We start from the raw sequence: 18,490 nt of genomic DNA, 5'->3' as shown, positions 1-18,490 counted from the left end.
TGCGAGTAGTTATGAATAATCTGAAAAAAAATATATTTATATACTTTACTTAAGTTTACAAGACCATTAATTTATTCAAGCGAATCCTTTAACATATATCTAAACTTATCTTATAAATAAAAATAAGTGGCATTTTTCGTTGTCACGGTGAACGGGCTCATCTATCCAAACCAAATTTTCAGTGTTTGTTCGGACTATTTAGTAGATGGTTTATGTGAAGTTTGCACAAAATCGGTCGAGTGGTTCTTCATTTATTACATTTTTTGTAACAAATGATTTCAATAAATGGCGGGTCATTTTGTTAATGGAGATTTTTTAGACGGGGAATTGTCTGTCAAATTAAAAGTAAGTATCAATTAAAAATGAGTACACTCATCCACCAGTTTCAATAGGTAATACGTCTTAATTCAATTGATGATTTCCAAATAACCCATGGCATAGCATTAAATACAGTTTCTTATTTTAAAATTAATACAAAAAACCAGTTAGAACATCGATTCATTGAATCTTCTTTCTTGAATTTTGAATTGAATTCTTAATTCTATTCGTTTCAACCAAGCAAAATTAAGATCCGAAGAATATATTCATTTGCAAGATGCGATAGCGAATGATGCCAATGTAAATGACATCGGGCGATTGACTATATTGCCATCTTCGTTTACTGGTAGCCCACGTCATACGAACGAATATGCACAAGACGCAATGTCTTATGTACGAAACTCGATCAACTCCTGCTGATGAAATAAATGCCTGTTTGAAGTCATCAGTTCTTTGGAGATATGTACAAAAGTTGACACTAACATTAATATGCGTATTAACCTACAAAATGATCCAGCTGCCCATGACTTTTCAAAACAATTGTTAGAAATTGGTGATGGCAAAATACAAATCGACTGGACCAATGGATTGATCGCTATACCGAACAATTTTTGTACTATCGTGCAATCGATAGATGAATTGATTGAATGTGTTTTTCCGAATATTCTTCAGAATGATATAAATCATGATTGATTGAGAGAACGCGCCATTTTAGCACCAAAGAACATTCATATCAATGCTATTAATTTTCAAATTCAAGAGAAACTGCCAGGTGTATTCACGACATATAAATCAATTGACAGTGCTATGAATCAAGATGAGGCATTGAACTTTCCAGTTGAATTTTTAAATTCATTGGAACCGGCTGGTATGCCACCGCACTGCTTAAATCTGAAAGTTGGTTCTTTAATTATATTATTGCGAAATATTAATCCACCAAAACTGTGTAATGGCACCAGATTGGATTGCAAAAATTATTGCCAAATTTGATCGAAGCTACGATCTTAACTGGTAAATCTAAAGATGAAGTTTGTTTGATACCGCATATCCCTATGATTCAAACTGATATGCCATCAGAGTTCAAACGATTACAATATCCTGTTCGTTTATCATTTGCGATGTCCATCAACAAGGCCCAAGGGCAAACACTTCACGTTTGTGGTATGAATTTTGAAGAATCATGTTTTTCACACGGCCAACTTTATGTTGCCTGTTCCAGAGTCGGTACACCCAGCCGTTTGTTTATTCACACTCAAAATGGAAAAACCAAAAATATTGTTTATCCAAATGTTTTGAATTATTTTTTTAAATAGCTAGCAATTAAGTAAATATATATTTTTTAAGAAATGAATCGATGTTCTAACTCATTTTTGTATTATATCACTTTATACGTAGCGAAGCGCGTAGGTACCGGGCCGCTAGTAGATTAATAAATAGTAGTCATATTACAAAGATGAATTTGTGTTTGTTAATTTCAATTTAATCTGTGATCTATATATAGAACTAGGACATTATAACAGACACAAGCATAGACAATATGATGTCATTATTATTTTTATATAATATATACTTTTTAAGCAAAATAATGTAGCAAGAGTTTTAAACTAAACTGACCATATTTAAAATTTTCATACATTTTTGTGATAAATTAATAACGCAAACTCCATTAAAGACGAGACCATTATCTCAAGACAAAGGGCGGTTTTCAAAGTTATTTACTAGAATTCATCCTTAATTATTTATTGACGCCCGCGACAGCTCTTAATGGCGGCGATAGAATGGTTTAGAGGGAATATACTTAACTTTAAAGCAAAAACGCATAAATTTAAGTATATTATAAAATTTATACAATCTATACTGTTATGAATTTGGAAATAAATCTATCTGTCTGTTGCTCTCTCACGGCCAAACCACTTAACCGAATTTGATGTTATAAAGCCACCTTGAATTCCAAGAAAAAACATAGGCAACTTTTTTATGCTTAACACTTGACAACCAACGCAAGCGAAGCCGCCTGCAACAGCTAGTTTTGAAATATTAATAAAATAATATATTATATTGTTACTTGGCAGTAGGGCTTTGTTCAAACTCGTCTGGTTAGATATTACCCAATCATCATATATACTACAACCAAGCAGTAATATTTAGTATAGTTGTGTTCCGGCTTGAAGTGCGAGTGAATCAGTGTAACTGCAGGTAAAACATGTCAATTCCAAGCCAGCCAAGGTTGCTGGTGCAAAGGTGATGTAAGGAATGGTTCAATTTTTTACGGCGCCAATGTAAATGGGCAGTTGTGACCACTTACACATATGAAAAAAAAACATTCAATAGGGTATTTTCGTTAGTGAAAAATAAATTATGAAATTTGATAAAAATTAAAATGTTATCGTTAAACGAGCACCGGTCGTACGTCGTACATACACGACTGTTGTTTTAACAATCTGACGTCATCAAAATGACTGACAGCGTTTTTGCAGGAACTAAAAAGGTTAAAAATTAATTTAATTTTATGGCAAGAAAGCGTGTCGCCGAAAAATATTTTTTTGTTGCTGTTTACTAGGAAAATCAACATTTTGAAGTACTTTTTCAAATATAATAGAATACCCTATTAGTTTTTCTAATATTTAAATCAATACACACTCGCGCGGTACGTATGTTATAAATAGATTGACAAAGTTATATAAAAATACATTTTAACAATCACTCGAGTACAATCCAGGTAAACACCTTTTGCTCTCTTGTCTGACAACAAGACCGTCTATTGTATTCATCTTTAGAGTTTAAGCGTATACAAGTCTTAAATAAATCAGATCGACTTACGATCATATATTCTAGTAATAAGGTTCACAATTTGCAGGGCGTTAAAATATTCTTTAAGTGATGGATTTGTAGAGGGGGTGTTTTGTTAACAGCTCGATGATAAGATTGTATTCGAATTGATTCTTAATTTAAATTGTATAACACGAAAAACACTGTATTAATTTCGATTAACGAATGTCTTGAAAATGAAATCTAATCGTCAAACTATGTCTTCCTTGTATGAACTCCTTTCGTTGTATATATAAAAGACAATATCTGTGCTTATGTAGTAAAAAATATTAAAGAACTACTTATTAAGTAAAATACAACGTTTAAACATATTTACTCAGACAGATAAGACAACAAAAATAAAAGAAAATCCACTGAATATCGACAGGCTTACCGCAGACCTAAAGAGACGTACTATATCTAAATCTTCGGTAATAATCGTCGGGACGATAGAAGCTTAGCTTTGAGGAAATTTTAAGATTACAATATTATTAAGTTCAATCGGATTAAACTACATATATATATAAGCGAAACACAATTAACTGATTAATGACGAAATCTCAGAAACTATAACATCTACAAACTTGAAATTTGGCAGGTTCCTTATAGAGTGTAGAAATCCACTAAGGCTCCACCTCTATGGGGGTAAAACGGAGGTTGGAAATTTGTGTTGGATATTTGATTTAAATGGCAAGAATAGTAAAGATATACACTATAGCTGAACCAGCGGTTTTCCCGCAAGAAATTTATAATACTTTACCTAGAGCACACAAACCGTCAACCAATAATTTTACACCCTCAAGGGGTGAATTAAAAAAGTAGCCTATATCCTTTCCCGGGAATCAAATGATATCCATACTAAATTTCATCCAAATCGGTTCAGCGGTTTAAACGTGAAGAGGTAACAGACAGATTTACTTTCGTATTTATAATATTAGTATAGATTGAGACTTTAAATGGACTGTTGTACATGTATTAATTGAGTTAACCTTTCCTTTCCTCTAATTTTAATTATATAGCATAAAAATACAGTAATTAATTATTCATATTTATAACTAAACAAAAAATATTTGTTCTAGTGATGAAAGTCCGAAATATTAAAGTACAGAAGTTTTCAGTCACTATTAAATTTCCTGTTATATATACGTACGTTCAGAAACAGGTGCGTTCTTATTTCAATTTTCCTCCGTAATATGAATCTAATTAGAGCCCCGGAGCAGTCTTAATAATGAAGTAATGAATGTGACGCAAAAGATTCATAATTCATTCGAATTTCACATTGTACGAATTTATTCATACAAATATTATTTAAAATTCTCGCAAATAAAATATAACGTTCTCAGTAAATATTTTAACAAGCGCGCTTTACGATTTAAATACAAGTACTTACCTTAGAAAGTGCGTCACAGTTTATAGCGTTGTAAACATCTGCAAAAGAAAATACAATTAAATTACTGGAATAATCTTCTTCTTTTGAATAATTATTTTTCTATAGCAAGAAAGTCAATAATATTATTTCTCGCTTCCAGTATAATTAATTTGGGGACGGTGTATGATGAAAATTCCAACAAAAGGAGACAACGTGACACCAAATGTCTTTGGGAAAACTTTGCCGGTGGGTTAGTCCCCCGCATCCTAACTTGTATTTGATTTTATGATTGACAGATGCGCTGAGCAAAAATTGTTTGGAACTAGAAATTACTTATATAAGACTTACAAAACTACGGGAACATAATACTTTTGTATGGAATATAACATTAACATTAGTTATTATTTTTTATACTCTATGACATTTGGAACAAACAAAGTAAGATGATACAATGGATTTCACTAATGCCCTATAAAATCTATGAAAATTAGGCTGTATTGTGCAATACGTTTGTTTTTCCAAGGAAATTTAATTAAAAGAAAAACAATCTAGAACTACGTCAGCTACGTCATGGTCATAAGTAAAACTGTAAAAAGTTTATTACATTTAAGGTATAACATTTACATATGAGGCAACACAATAATGTGCAGATCTGTTCACTCACGAAGGCGCGCCCCTCTACATTAAATTACTATCGATGTGCATTAGTGTGAGTGCGGCTCGTGCTAACAAGATTCCTTAGTGTGCTATATTTATTAATGCACGTCGATAATTTTGCGTAGTGGGGCGCGCCTTCGCGATAAATATATTCACGGTCTATAGTTAATTTTCTATAACCATTTATTGATACGGTACCATAAACTATAACTAATAAAATAATAATAAAAAAATAACGATCGATGACTTTAATGTAATTCCTATTAAATAAAATATTCTTTGCCAAGAGCTTCTAAAATATAAGTCAAATATTTACAACGCATACTGTATGTATTGTACACATACACACACGCACGTAAATATGTGTGAACTTTTATATACAATTAAATTAATTATTATATATTATCCACTTATTGCAACATATCGTTCAAATATTGCGATAATAATATAAATAAATAGTAAATAAATTAATATTAACAATGTAGGTACCTCATTATTAATTCAAAGATAATTTTATAAATTTTCCAGAAATAAAAAAAAAATATTAAAATTGTATCAATACTACTTATTGCTTAGTTTTTGATTTTTTTTTCTTCTTTCGAAGTATATTAAAATTTATTTGTACTTCATTGACATGCTTTGTAATTAAAATCGTGGAAAAAAAGTAACCACTGAGTTTCTTGCCAGTTTCCCTCGGTCTATAAGCTACTTTCCGAACCGAACTAAAGGTAGTTTTGCATTTAATTCAACATTGTAACATGACGATTAAGAATTGTTTTTATGAGAACAGTTTGATTTTTATTTATTTTTTATGTGTATGTATCTTAAAAGTATCTTTATCTTTTAGTCTTTGCAACGCTTCGACGGTCAGGAAATAAAAATTTATACCAACTTAAATAAATTATCACCAGATAAAAGTATATATAAAATAATTCATGCTACTTTTTATCGGGTAACTTCTATCTTACATCAAAACTATGCACTTAGTTTAAAGTACCTCGGGGATAAAAAAAAAAAATTGTAAATAGACAAAATCCACTCAGAGCTATACCTATCAGTAAACATTAATTGCAAATTCAATTCCAACAGACATCGTTTCCTTCCGACATTTTAAGTTGAAACTCAGACTCTCATTGGAAAGAGAGACCTAGTAGATGTTTGCATTCCATTAGTTACTTACAAATGTACTGCTTATTAATACCAGAGCTATTCTGACTTAGCATACCTACTTGCAAAGTGCAAGTATTTTGAAAAGAAGTATTGATTTATCGAATTTTAGAGCCCCACTAGGTCCTCGCTATCTAAAACTTTTTGCCACTAAACAAGCAATTTATAATTAATTTTTTTTCATAAATTTCGTGCTTTTCGCGCCACATGAGTGTAAACATTGTCAACGTATATAGTTAGAGGCTACTACTGAGACTTTTCTTGGCCGAACCAGATTTAAACCCAGGACCTCGAGATCAGTAAATTGAGCAAATCCTAGTCGTAGCACCGAAACACAATTCAGCAAAATATAACAAATTTAAAGCGCGACATACTATATATTGTAGAATAGAATGATCGGAGAGCAATTGAAATGAAAATTTCATCACGGCGGCCATTAGCAGGCCGTACTGTTGAGTTCTGCTTGCGCAATTAGTATTTTACGTCAATTAACTTTGCATTAATGTGTCGACATGACATGAACCTTAATACATTTACAGAAAACGAGAACACGTCTAGGTGTAGAAACCTACCCACGTACTATTAAAACTTTTAAAACTCAAATATTATACGGAACATTTTAATTACTTTTTCAACTAACTTGTATGCTTAATATTTAATAATAATAATTAATATTTGCTATAGAATATTAAACTATATAAATAATAAACTATAACGAGGGGTTCGGCTTCAACTCGTTATCAGACGTGATGATAATCGAAAATGTAAGTTTAGTCGCTCACATTATCGATATTCACATCAACCATGACACTTTTGTTTCGTTTAGATTATTTAACGGTGATCATGACGAGTGTCACTACATCACGACTATGGGAATCGTACACCCAAAACGCGTCAAATATTCGGTCGGATAGATTAATTTATAAAATATATGAAGCAAGATACACGCACACACACTCACCCAAACATGTTATAATCTTCGTATGGATTATCGAGTAGGCAAAAGGTATTCCACGTTATATACAAGCTCGTAAGCGAATATCGTTCACAGTGAACCGAAGGTACTGTCTTTGACAAAAGCCTACTTTAGAACAAAAGAGGCTGCGAGTAACACTGTCAGTAGAGCTGCGCTACTACAGAGAAATATATAATTGCTTCATTATAGATAGAATATTTTGTCGACGTTACCAATATTATCTGCTCTGTTCTTTTTAACTAAAAATGTTTTTTTTTTCAAGTAGATGTTGTGATCTATGATAAAATTAACTTATATAACGAATTTCATTATGAACCCACTACCAATTTGATCGTGATTCACTAGTGATGTCACATTCATAATTATTATTATAGGTACAAAGATGTTATACTAAAAACTAATCCAATTTGTGTATAACATTCAGGAATTTATAAAAAAAAAAGTTTTTGTATCTATTTCAAAAAGGACGATTTACATATGTACCTGTGGCGGTGTAACTCAACAAAAAGACATTAGTATTCCTTTTACTGCCAACCAATGTTATGCCAACTGAATGAATATTTAGTTTTTATAACACTACAATATCATTTTAAAAAGAAAACTTAATCATTGTAGCTCGCATACTTGAAAGGTATTTAAAAATATACACAAAATTCATAATTATTTACACTTATTAATAATACACCTTACGCTTTACTTCATTATACTTTTTTTAACTGACACTGAACCGCAACAGATTCACCTTTATTTTCTACGGCTTAACATTATAAAAGGATTATTTAAATGGATGCTATATTCAGAAGTAAACCGCAGCAATAAAAAACCTTCCTAACACAATACATACTAAACCTTAAAATTTTAGTATTCGAATAAAATAATAATAATAATCGAATAAGTTACTCGATTTTTTTTTTATTAATATCTCAAAATAAACTCACAATTTAATACCTGATTGTAAGTAATCACCAGCAGGCATAAACATTAGCGCTGTAAGAAGTATTAACCAGTCCTTACATCACCACTACCAATCCTGGGAGCCAAGTTATTATGTCCGTTGTGCCTGTAGTATAGTTGCACTGGCTCACCCTTCAAACCGGAACACAATAAGACTAAGTAGACCTCCTTGGAATATAAGTGAGTGGTACCTATCCAGACAGTCTTGCACAAAACCCTACCAACAATTATAGCAAGAAGTTATTGCGTGATTGTAAATTGGATGATTTTATAATATTGTAATGGTTTCTTAAAATTACTATTAATATATCATATATCATACCGTACTATATAAACTTGAATTTCTTTTGTACCAACCGACTGCGAATCACTCTTGCATATAGCTCACTCACATTAGCCCTTAGGTATTTTATAGAGCGTGAAACCGTCCGCTAGTCACAGACATTAATAGTACATAAGGGTTGAATGTAAAGTAACTGAATCATACGCTACGATTGGTATAATTGGCTAGAAATATATTTGTTATAAAATTACATACGCTTTAACGTAATTTGATTCGTTGAAAATGTCAATGAATAAGCGCCGTCAAAATCTATACCGTTTATAATGACTCACTGCTGAGCAAATCAACCTGTTCGAGGAGATGATTTTGATATTGTTTCCTTAGTTATTGTTAACTTGGCCTAGCACAAAATTTATAGGTAATTTAAAAAAAACTTTGATACATAAGACAATTGATGATAAAAAATAAAACACGAGATTACAATTATGATAAAAAAGCGTGGAGTTGGTATTTGTTGAGATCTAGACAGGATATATATATGTAAATTTAATTATACTTTATTGACATACTCCGTACTTAAAATGGTGGAAAATAGACACTATTGATTTTCTTGTCGGTTCTTCTCGATAGAATCTGCTTTCCGAATCTGTGATAGATTTACATGAAATTCAACACTAACAACATGACGATACAAATTACCTACTTGAATACAGAATATTCTGATTTACATATCGCTTCCCCGCCCGGTGCGAGACCGTCACTTTTACGAAAATTGAAAAAATGAATTAAATGCGTAACAAGTGTCCTGAATCTTACTTGGTGCAATAACCGTAACACAGTTTCCGTAAGAGGGCGTAAGTGTCATTATGGTTTTGGCGCGAATCACGGCGACGCTTGGAGGATGTCAATATTTTAAATGCTTCTCCTAAAAAATTGCATTTTTGCAAAAGTGACGTTCTCGCACCGGGGATGCGTTACGTAAATCGATTAACTCAGGAAGGTGCGCCCCTCCACGTTAAATTAATATCGGCGTGCATTAGTATGAATTAGTGTTGTGGTGGCGTTACGCCCAAATTTGGGAAGGCGCCGAGGTTTGGAGTCTCCTGTCTCCCGTGCTGTATACCCTTAATACCCTACGCATATCGGTCTTCGATCACGCTGCACTTACGCTCGCTACATACGAAAAAAGGATCATCTAAGTTTCCTAAGGTCTTTCTTTGACCTTCTCAAACCGACTCTGGTCGAATACAATAGAGCACCGAATACATGCCCAGCCCGGGCCGCCTAGATTGTTAAGACCGGTCCTGAATGAGTAACATTCGTGCTTACAAGATGTCTAAGTGAGCGTGAGACAACTTAAGAGTAAAGAATTTGTTGAGTTTATTTTATTAAAACGATAATTTAATGGGGCGTGCCCCTACAAGTGAATAGATCTATACTGGATAAGATATTCGCAAGCTATCATCGCCATTATATTAATTGTTTTTTTTTTGTTTACAATTATATGCGTTATTGTATTCGATCATAATAATAATAAAGTTGTTTACATTACTACGAGAATTTGCTAAGAATAAGATTTTTCTATTCATTTGGCACCGACTTCAGACACTTTTGCACCACCTTTTACACCGTAGTACCTTTTAATAAAAATGAAGTACCTGAAAATACTTTAAAATCTACAATACAATAAGGTATCAAAGTTTGCGTTATGATTCGATAGTCATGTAGTTACTTGGTGGCAGGTCTTTGTGCAAGATAAGCCGTCTGGGTAGTTTAGCTTAACAGCCAGGTTGATGACTCGTTTGATGTATTAAATGGTTAATATTTCTTATAGTGCTAATTTTTGTGGGCGGAGGTGACCACTTACCATCACGTGGTGTATTCACAAGCCTCTATATGAAAAAATAAAAATGGTCTGGACGTTGTTTTTTATATGTACAAATACTTTTTGAAAGCATTAAAATGGAAGAATGATTATATAATATCTTTAATTGATAATATTATTATTTACAAGAAAGGAAAACGAGGCAGAACTTTTCAATACAAAATTTAAAAATAAATATTATTATTAGTTAACAAATACCAACACAAATGTATCATCTAATATGTTACCAGGATTTTACGACAAAACATCTACAAATAAATATGATTGGACTTACTCGCAAATATTATTAACAATTTTTCTGATCTGTCGAGGTATTCCGTAAGAAGAAACTCGAAACTCACCGCAGACCACGAGCGTGAAATGTTAGATAGTGATATACGACATTGACTTTATTATAAATAAAAAATATAGGATACACGAATCAAAACGGTAATCACCGTAAGTTGATTGTCAACCTTTCACATGTGAGATACGAAGTGAATTCTTACAGAATCGCACTGCCGTGTATACACATGACACATAGTTATTGTTTAACTATTTTGTGTCTCTTATTTGGACAGGGAGTCTGTTGACAATGATACATTGTTGACAGATTTCTAATTTGACGTGATTCTTTGTTTGTTTGTCCATATACAGTTTAAAACAAAGCAACTTTACGTTAAGAAAACAAACAGTATGTACTACGTCTATCAAGTAAGCAAGCCCGTCTGGATAAGTACCACCCAGTCATCAAATTCCACCGTATAACAGCAATACTTGGAATTGTTATTTGTTGAGTTCCGGTTTGAAGGGTGAGTAAGCAAGTGTGCACAAGGGACATAACGTCTTAGTTCCCACGGGTGGTAGCGCATTGGCGATGTCCTACAGCGCCAATGTCTATGAACGGTAGTGAACGCTTACCATTGGGTCAACGTTCGCTTACCAAAACAGAATCGGATATTAAATGGAAACCAGAAATTCGGCATATGGTAAACGAGTAATATCGTAAAAGACGTACGTATTGTAATGGTTTAACAACAATCTTAAATCGCTCAGTCTTTTCGTGATCACGTATTAACGTTAATAAAATCTTCCCATCCTATTTTGAAGTTCATTGGCCTAATGTTAACTATGATGTCGTTTTCACAGACGATAAACAACGTTCCCGTCTCTTAACTGCAGGTCAATGACTGATTCATTATATACAGAAACGATCAATCAAAGTCCTTAAAAAAATGGAAGCAAATCACTTAAGCTTTTTTATATCTACAATCATAATTATAAGAAGCTCCGTTATCATTAATATCATTTTTAATACATGCTAAAGCAAGGAAAGTGCATCGAATGTTTGCCGCCGCCATGTTTTATTTTTAGTCTTAAAAAATCTATAACGATATATAAAGATTCTTTGAAAGTTGCTGCTACAAAGGATCGCCACTAATTTAAAAAAAAAAAGATTTATCATAAATTAAAAAAAGCAAATGTCATGGTGAATTTTCATTGAATTAGGTACCTATATCTAATTTAAAGAACAATATAATAATATGATATCATACACTATGATCGCTTCATGGTTAACAAATTAGTAATCGAAGCCTTTCTATGACGTATCAACGTGAGTAGTTTCAGGATCTGAATTTATTATAGATGAGCCCCCTTTGAGTGCATTCACCGCCGATGGCATCGCGTGCGGCGCCGCGCTCGATAACACATCGCAGTAGAGTAACACTACATCTACAATTTCATGGATAACAAATGAATAAACTCGACGGCTGAACCGTTTATTTAGTAACTCAATTGCTCAATGATAAACAGACTATCTAGAATTAAAAATGTCATTAGTTTGATTTAAATCTAAGACTAAAAATATTATTTTAGTAGCTTTCACTCGGTGTTCCCCTTGGAGTTCAAATAGTTATTCCTCATGTAAATTTTTTGCAAATAATGTATTTATTTAAATTGCATGGTAAATATAATTGATGTATTCCTAACAATATCCTTAAGCAAAGTTGACTACTTAGTAAGTTAGTTACCGTAATAAAAATGGGTTTAATAAAAATACCTTCAGAACTTAATCGAACAAGATATTTTTTCAAAAACCACATAATATAATTTTAAAACAACAAACAACTAAATATCTATAAAGAACTCTTTCTCATCAACAGCTAATGGCCACCCTAAAACAAAAACCGGACCTATCCCCACACCTGACACATATCGTCCAAAATTCCATACATTTATGTTACATTTTGGGGTGGGCCCAAAACATTCATGTCCGGCATAATTGGTGCAAACACATTCTTGCATTCAAATAACATTCAATGTTTACCACAAACATTGGAAGTTAAAACAACATTGAGAAATAGCTTGTTATTAAAATAACACTTGAGGTTCACTTTTTTATTTTTAAATACTGGTTTTGTATTTATTTAGTTTAATACCAATTATATTTCAATTACTTTTCTTATATAGAGTAGTTGTAAAATTATAATTGTTATTATTTTTAATAATAATCATGGCCACCCTATATACTGCCTATCTGCAAACTTGTACTAGAAAATTTCCCATAATTGCCCATGCAATATACCACTTTGAGGTAGGCCTTGTATTATAAGAAAGGTTTAAATGTCGAATGCTCTATAAATATCTACTTATATTCATAATTATATACATATATTGATGACACAAACAAAATGAAATGTTTCTATATTATTAATCCATTTCCGATTATACTACATATTTAAAAAGTATTTGAGTGTGAAAAAAAATCTATACTATTTTTTTTACAATTATATCAAAGGAAGTTTTACTAATAATAAAATAAATACCAAAATGATTTCTATAACAAGTAATTTCTGACTGAGGCTTGTTTTAAACTTAAAAGATTTGTGTTTACAGTTTTATCTAGTTTCATATCCTTCCCGAACCCCACATAAACACATTTACAAGACTGAATCACCCCACCCATTAAGTAAAATTACTACATCAACTTTAACATTAAGGCAGGTCTGGAATATTTTGATATTTTAGTAGTATTGTAGTAGGCAATGTAAAGACAGAACTGTTCAATATATTTATTTTATTATTTATATATCAATTCCCGGGTGAGTGGAAAAAAATATTTATAAATTGATATAATTGCTTATGTTTCAAAAATAATTTCGTAAGTCATATTCTATTAAATTTAAACCTTCGAGAACAAAGGTAACTCAATAAAAAGAATTATACTTCATTTGTATTTTTTTTAATCTGTTGAAAACCTATTAAAATATATTCTAGACAAAAACACGGACTTATCTTATGGAAAGGCTTTATAGGGATTTTATTCAGATGATAATGTGAACTTTCACTCCCGTTAATAGTCTTAACACCTATTACCCCTGAAAAATCAATAACAGTGGCATAGACGTACCTAAGTTTTCCTTTTAAAATCAATTAAAATGTTAACTTACCAAATCATAAACTCCGAGAGCAATTCTTCTAAGACACAATTGTATAGAATCTAGGTATATTCAATTACAATAACGTGGATAATTTATTTATTACCCAACAACAACCGCAACACAATAAAAACTGTCTGACAATTCATCACAAATGATTTGACAGATTCATCCACTGACGTTTCTACGTTCCGTTTCACATTTTTATTAATACTCAGTTATTAACATGTGAATAACAAAATTCTTTAAATTACATGTAATTTAACTTTATATATTAAGTTATAATTTAAGATCAGGTTAGATTTATTTCAGTAGTAGACTTCTGTAGTAATGAATTCCTGTGGTAGAAGAGAAAAGTATATAAAGGAATATTGGTATTTAATTTAAATAAAGAACAATAAAATTCAGTATCAGAGTTTATTATATATATTTTTAAACTTATGAATCAGAATCACAAGGTACAGTCTAATGACTAAATTGTAATTGCGATTATTACATATTGCTTTTAAGCCCACGCAACTAAGAGATTAAAAAATGCTAATTTTAATAAGAGCATTTACTTAAGAGCTTTTTCGTATCTCGCTGAAACATCTTGCCAGTTGGCGACATCAAATATTGCTTTAACATAATCGGCTCTGACATTCTTGTATTGTAAGTAATAAGCATGTTCCCAAACATCAATGCCGAAGAGTGGTACAATTCCTGAAAAAATAACAATATTTGAAATTCACATTACTTTTAACAAATTTATGGAAACAATCAATAAATGATGTTATTATTAATAAAACATTACCTGTAGTTGCTTCCAGAGGATCTTGGTTCGGACATGTGGCAATTTGCAGTTTCTTCATCAGCTTATTGTAACCAAGCCAGCCCCATCCTGACCCCTGTACGCCCACAGAAGCTGCTGCTAATTGATTTTTCATGTTATCCCAGGATCCAAAGTCTCTGAAATAGTAATATTTATTTAAGTGAATTTCTATATTATAAATTTTATTACATTCACAATAAGTACTACATGAACAATAAGTATGTTTATAATATTGGTACAATTAGATTCTATAATAAAGAAACTCTTCAAGATTGGAAAATAATTTAAATAAAACAATTTAATTTAATAAAATAAAGACTAAACTAATCAACAAATACTCTTATGGCCAATAGTCTGAAAAGTTCTAATACCTGGTAAACTTATAACAAGAATGCAACTAATAATCAGGTACTAGTTTAGAAAAACAAAATTATTTAAATTTAAAATTGATAAAAATCCACATGAATGTATTTTTCTCAGGTAACCGAAATATTTTACACAACAATATCTACAACATACTTTACAGTATAAAATATACAAAATTTATCTATAAATGCTGCAAATAATAATTTATTTTTTTTCAAGAAATATAACAAATAGATTTAAAAAGAAAAGGGAAAAAGATTTAAAAAGGGCAAATATTGTTCAAAAAAATGAATTGGCTAAAATCATAGTTAAATGGTCCTGACCATTAAAATGGAACAAAACACAGTTACATTCACAGATTGTTACAGAAGAGACAAAATCAATATTCACAGATATTTACTTTTCAATAGCTTTGTTGAGAACATCAGAGGGTTTACTTCCTTTAGGTGAAAGATTCTGCCAGAAAATGGTGTGGTTGATGTGACCACCACCATTGAACTTAAGAGCTGGGGCTAAGTTGATGACTGTCTGAATATCACCTGAAGTCAAACACGGATTATAAATATTGTTCTACACATTTGCTTCTATGTCTTGAAATAACTATGTCTATCTATTTCAATAACATTATCTTTAAAAACTCTATCAGTAAATATTTCTATATACTTTACAATATACCTAAAACGAATAAATACTTCTGAATATAGATTACTGATACTAACAATCATCTTCATCAAATACTTTAAAACAATTGAACTAAAGCCTAAATATGTACCAAAAATAATAAAAATAATTTACTGCTCAACTGCTCGAGACAAGGGGCATGAAGGCTTTGTTTTACAGGGAGACAAGTTACACCAAAATATAGAATGATTTACATGTCCTCCACCATTAAACCTTATAGCACTCAATAAAGACAATGTTGTATTCGTATCTGCTGCTGTTAAAAGTTAAGGAGGCATCAGATATATTTCCGAAATACATTAATTAAAAATTTAAATATATTAAAAATCAAATCAATGTTAGAATAGTCTAGTTTATAAGAATTCCATAATGTTAAAAATCCTGTTTACAATTTGTAAGATCATTTATAAATTTAGTTCACCTTGCTGATATCTTACTGAATATTCATTTAACTTTCTTTTTATCTTCAGACAAAACTTATAAACAAAATTATAATTATCAAAACTAAAGGTGAATTATTATCTATAACCTTTAGACTGAGCCTGAGCGAGTTTCTCCTCTGCTGCATTTAAATTATTCACATATGTAGCATGATGTTTGCTGTGATGAAGGCTCATAATCTCACGGCTGATCACAGGCTCCAACGCACTGTATTCATAAGGAAGTTCTGGTAGAGAGTGCTTTTGACGAGTTGCACCTACACTCCAACTGTAAAATAATTCATAGATTTTGGACAAAAAGTAATGTAATGTAATGCAAAAACAATATATATAACTATCTTCATACAATAAGTGCCCATGTTTTATTTTGAAAGCAATTAATTCATATGTTAAAAATAAAAAATCGTTTTTATACATAAAAAAATTGTATAACTATTACAATCAGAAAACTAATTCTGAAAAATTTCTGAAAAGCTAATAATACGAAAATAGTAATTTCTTCTCTTTTTTTAAACATTTCTTGTAAAACCTTATAAATAAGTATGTAATAAAAAAATACATAAAGATATAGAGGCCAATATATAAAAATACATTTGGTTATAATAATTAAATCAATAATTTCATAGGACAGTAATAAAATATATATTATATATTCAATACAAACCATTATTAACAAAATTTGTAAGTGTACTGTTTTTACAATTTTTATAATTTTATCTCTTATATGTAATTAAATAATATAATTAAAATAAGATATAATAGCTACAATAGATTCATATAAAAATTATAATTACATTAAAGTGCCAGCCCTGCGTGTGACGAACATTTTAATAGTCGTACGTAAATATCTACTTGGATTAGTAGCTGCCAACAACCGGCAAATTCTCTACGTAAATGTTTAGTAAAAGAAATGAACAATTATGCAATCTATTCAATATCGCTTAAAAATTGACGGTTTTAATGTAAAGTTACATCACTGAAAAATCAAGCTTGAAGTTTATATTGAATGTTGCTAGTGGTTTCCATATATAATTTTATATTATTAATGTGTCATTTTCAAATATTATATTAAAATATATTATATAAAACCTCGAAAGTGTTTGATAATATTTTAATAACTTGAACAATTTAAAACAACTTATTTAAAAAAAAATACATATCATTTTTCAATGTGTGTAGTAATACTACATAAGTTTTAAAACCTAATTAAAGGCTTTCGTAACATAAATTATTTGATCGAACGATTAAGAAGAGTTAATCGTCGAGTTCATGTTAACAAACAGTTGAAATTGCCAAAAAAAATTGTTAAAAATCATCTATGCCAACAAGTTGTAACAAATTAAGTATAATAAAAAAATATTTTTTGTGGCTATTATTTGTGCCAAAAAGTCACAGATTATTTGGCCAATGACACGTGCGATGGAGAAGACACGATAACGATTGATCGGTACGGTCAAGATTACAAGCTTAATTTAATTTTGAAGGTATGACAGTAGTAGACTGGTTGTAAATTTATAACCTAAACCAACACAATAAGAAATAATAGGCTATTTGACTGGTTTTTAAAAGGCATTTTATATTATTTAATAGAGGTTAAGGAACCCAATAAAAGTTATTTTATTATTAATTCTAGAACATATTTGCTATAAAATATCCAATTAAAAATTTCATATTTAAATAGCGCGTGAATACTTTACTTTGACAATATGGCGCTGTAATAGGGTCGGTGACGTCACTTGCCTGTATTGTAATCTGTGGCACATATAATCCACATACAGTAAACAAACGAGGTTAATAAGCAAGTGACGTCATCATAAACCCGACCAACACACACAAACACGTGACAAACGTGTAAAAAAATGCATTATTATTTATGGATTTTTGAATAAATTAATTATTATTATCAACATTCATTACTAAATAACCATTTATAAACTCATAGTATATACTGCTTACAATAATTGACATTTTATTTTTCGCATTGTGTAATAGCCTATTGATATGAAATAACACAACAACAACAACAAAATTATTTACAGCTACACCTTATTACGTTCAATATATTTACATAAAAAATTACAAATTAGTCACCAAAACACACAAATATGTTTTAACAAACATTCAACATTAACAGAACGAGGAACTTTAGGAGGGTGAACGCCGTATATAAGATGAAGGAGTTTGGGGCAGGAGAATAGATATGCCACGTTTACACAAAGAGTGATCTATAACCTTAATTTTACATAGATGTATGGGAGTACTAGCAAGTCCAAGGCGTAGGCGGCAGATAGTTGAGGTGCTCAAACGAGTAGAAGAAAACCAAGGTTACCTTGGAATGTCTGGTTGTAGAGATGCA

At 30.9% G+C, this 18,490-nt stretch overlaps 3 protein-coding genes across 19 annotated transcripts in view; 1 reads left to right on the top strand and 2 right to left on the bottom strand.

The window, feature by feature from the left end:
- The window catches only part of LOC113400292 (vacuolar protein sorting-associated protein 11 homolog), a 118,825-nt gene extending 107,598 nt beyond the window's left edge, over positions 1-11,227 (top strand). Inside the window, exon 18 of the mRNA XM_064217536.1 lies at positions 11,218-11,227. The gene's annotated coding sequence lies outside the window, so the exon portion shown is untranslated. The remainder of the gene's footprint in view (positions 1-11,217) is intronic.
- The window catches only part of Unc-104 (uncoordinated-104), a 98,622-nt gene extending 84,624 nt beyond the window's left edge, over positions 1-13,998 (bottom strand). For all 17 annotated transcript variants that reach the window (XM_064217521.1, XM_064217529.1, XM_064217527.1 and 14 more), the window contains exons 1-2: positions 13,849-13,998; positions 4,517-4,554 (exon numbers count right to left, since the gene is read on the bottom strand). The gene's annotated coding sequence lies outside the window, so the exon portion shown is untranslated. The remainder of the gene's footprint in view (positions 1-4,516; positions 4,555-13,848) is intronic.
- A 241-nt stretch (positions 13,999-14,239) lies between these two features.
- On the bottom strand, positions 14,240-17,152 carry LOC113400524 (superoxide dismutase [Mn], mitochondrial). The gene is made up of 5 exons (XM_026640127.2): positions 16,929-17,152; positions 16,224-16,402; positions 15,414-15,552; positions 14,630-14,784; positions 14,240-14,538 (listed from the first exon to the last, which is right to left on the bottom strand). Exons 1-5 carry the CDS (start codon positions 16,958-16,960, stop codon positions 14,393-14,395), a joined length of 651 nt encoding a protein of 216 aa, XP_026495912.1. The 5' UTR covers positions 16,961-17,152; the 3' UTR covers positions 14,240-14,392.
- Between the last annotated feature and the right edge of the window lie 1,338 nt (positions 17,153-18,490).

The sequence above is a fragment of the Vanessa tameamea genome, chromosome 17 (genome assembly GCF_037043105.1).
Source record: "Vanessa tameamea isolate UH-Manoa-2023 chromosome 17, ilVanTame1 primary haplotype, whole genome shotgun sequence".
In the NCBI taxonomy this organism is placed as follows: domain Eukaryota; kingdom Metazoa; phylum Arthropoda; class Insecta; order Lepidoptera; family Nymphalidae; genus Vanessa; species Vanessa tameamea.
The sequence above is the reverse complement of the archived record's forward strand: the minus strand, read 5'-3'. Positions and strand labels throughout refer to the sequence as shown.

Bases quoted from the DNA above. Each gene is read 5' to 3' on its own strand.
- LOC113400524 (XM_026640127.2), bottom strand. From the start codon at position 16,960: ATGTTCGTCACACGCAGGGCTGGCACTTTAAT. The intron at 15,553-16,223 runs GTTATAGATAAT...GTTTGACTTCAG, and splicing joins CGCTCAGGCTCAGTCTAAAG to GTGATATTCAGACAGTCATC. The intron at 14,539-14,629 runs GTAATGTTTTAT...TTATTTTTTCAG, and splicing joins TCCTCTGGAAGCAACTACAG to GAATTGTACCACTCTTCGGC.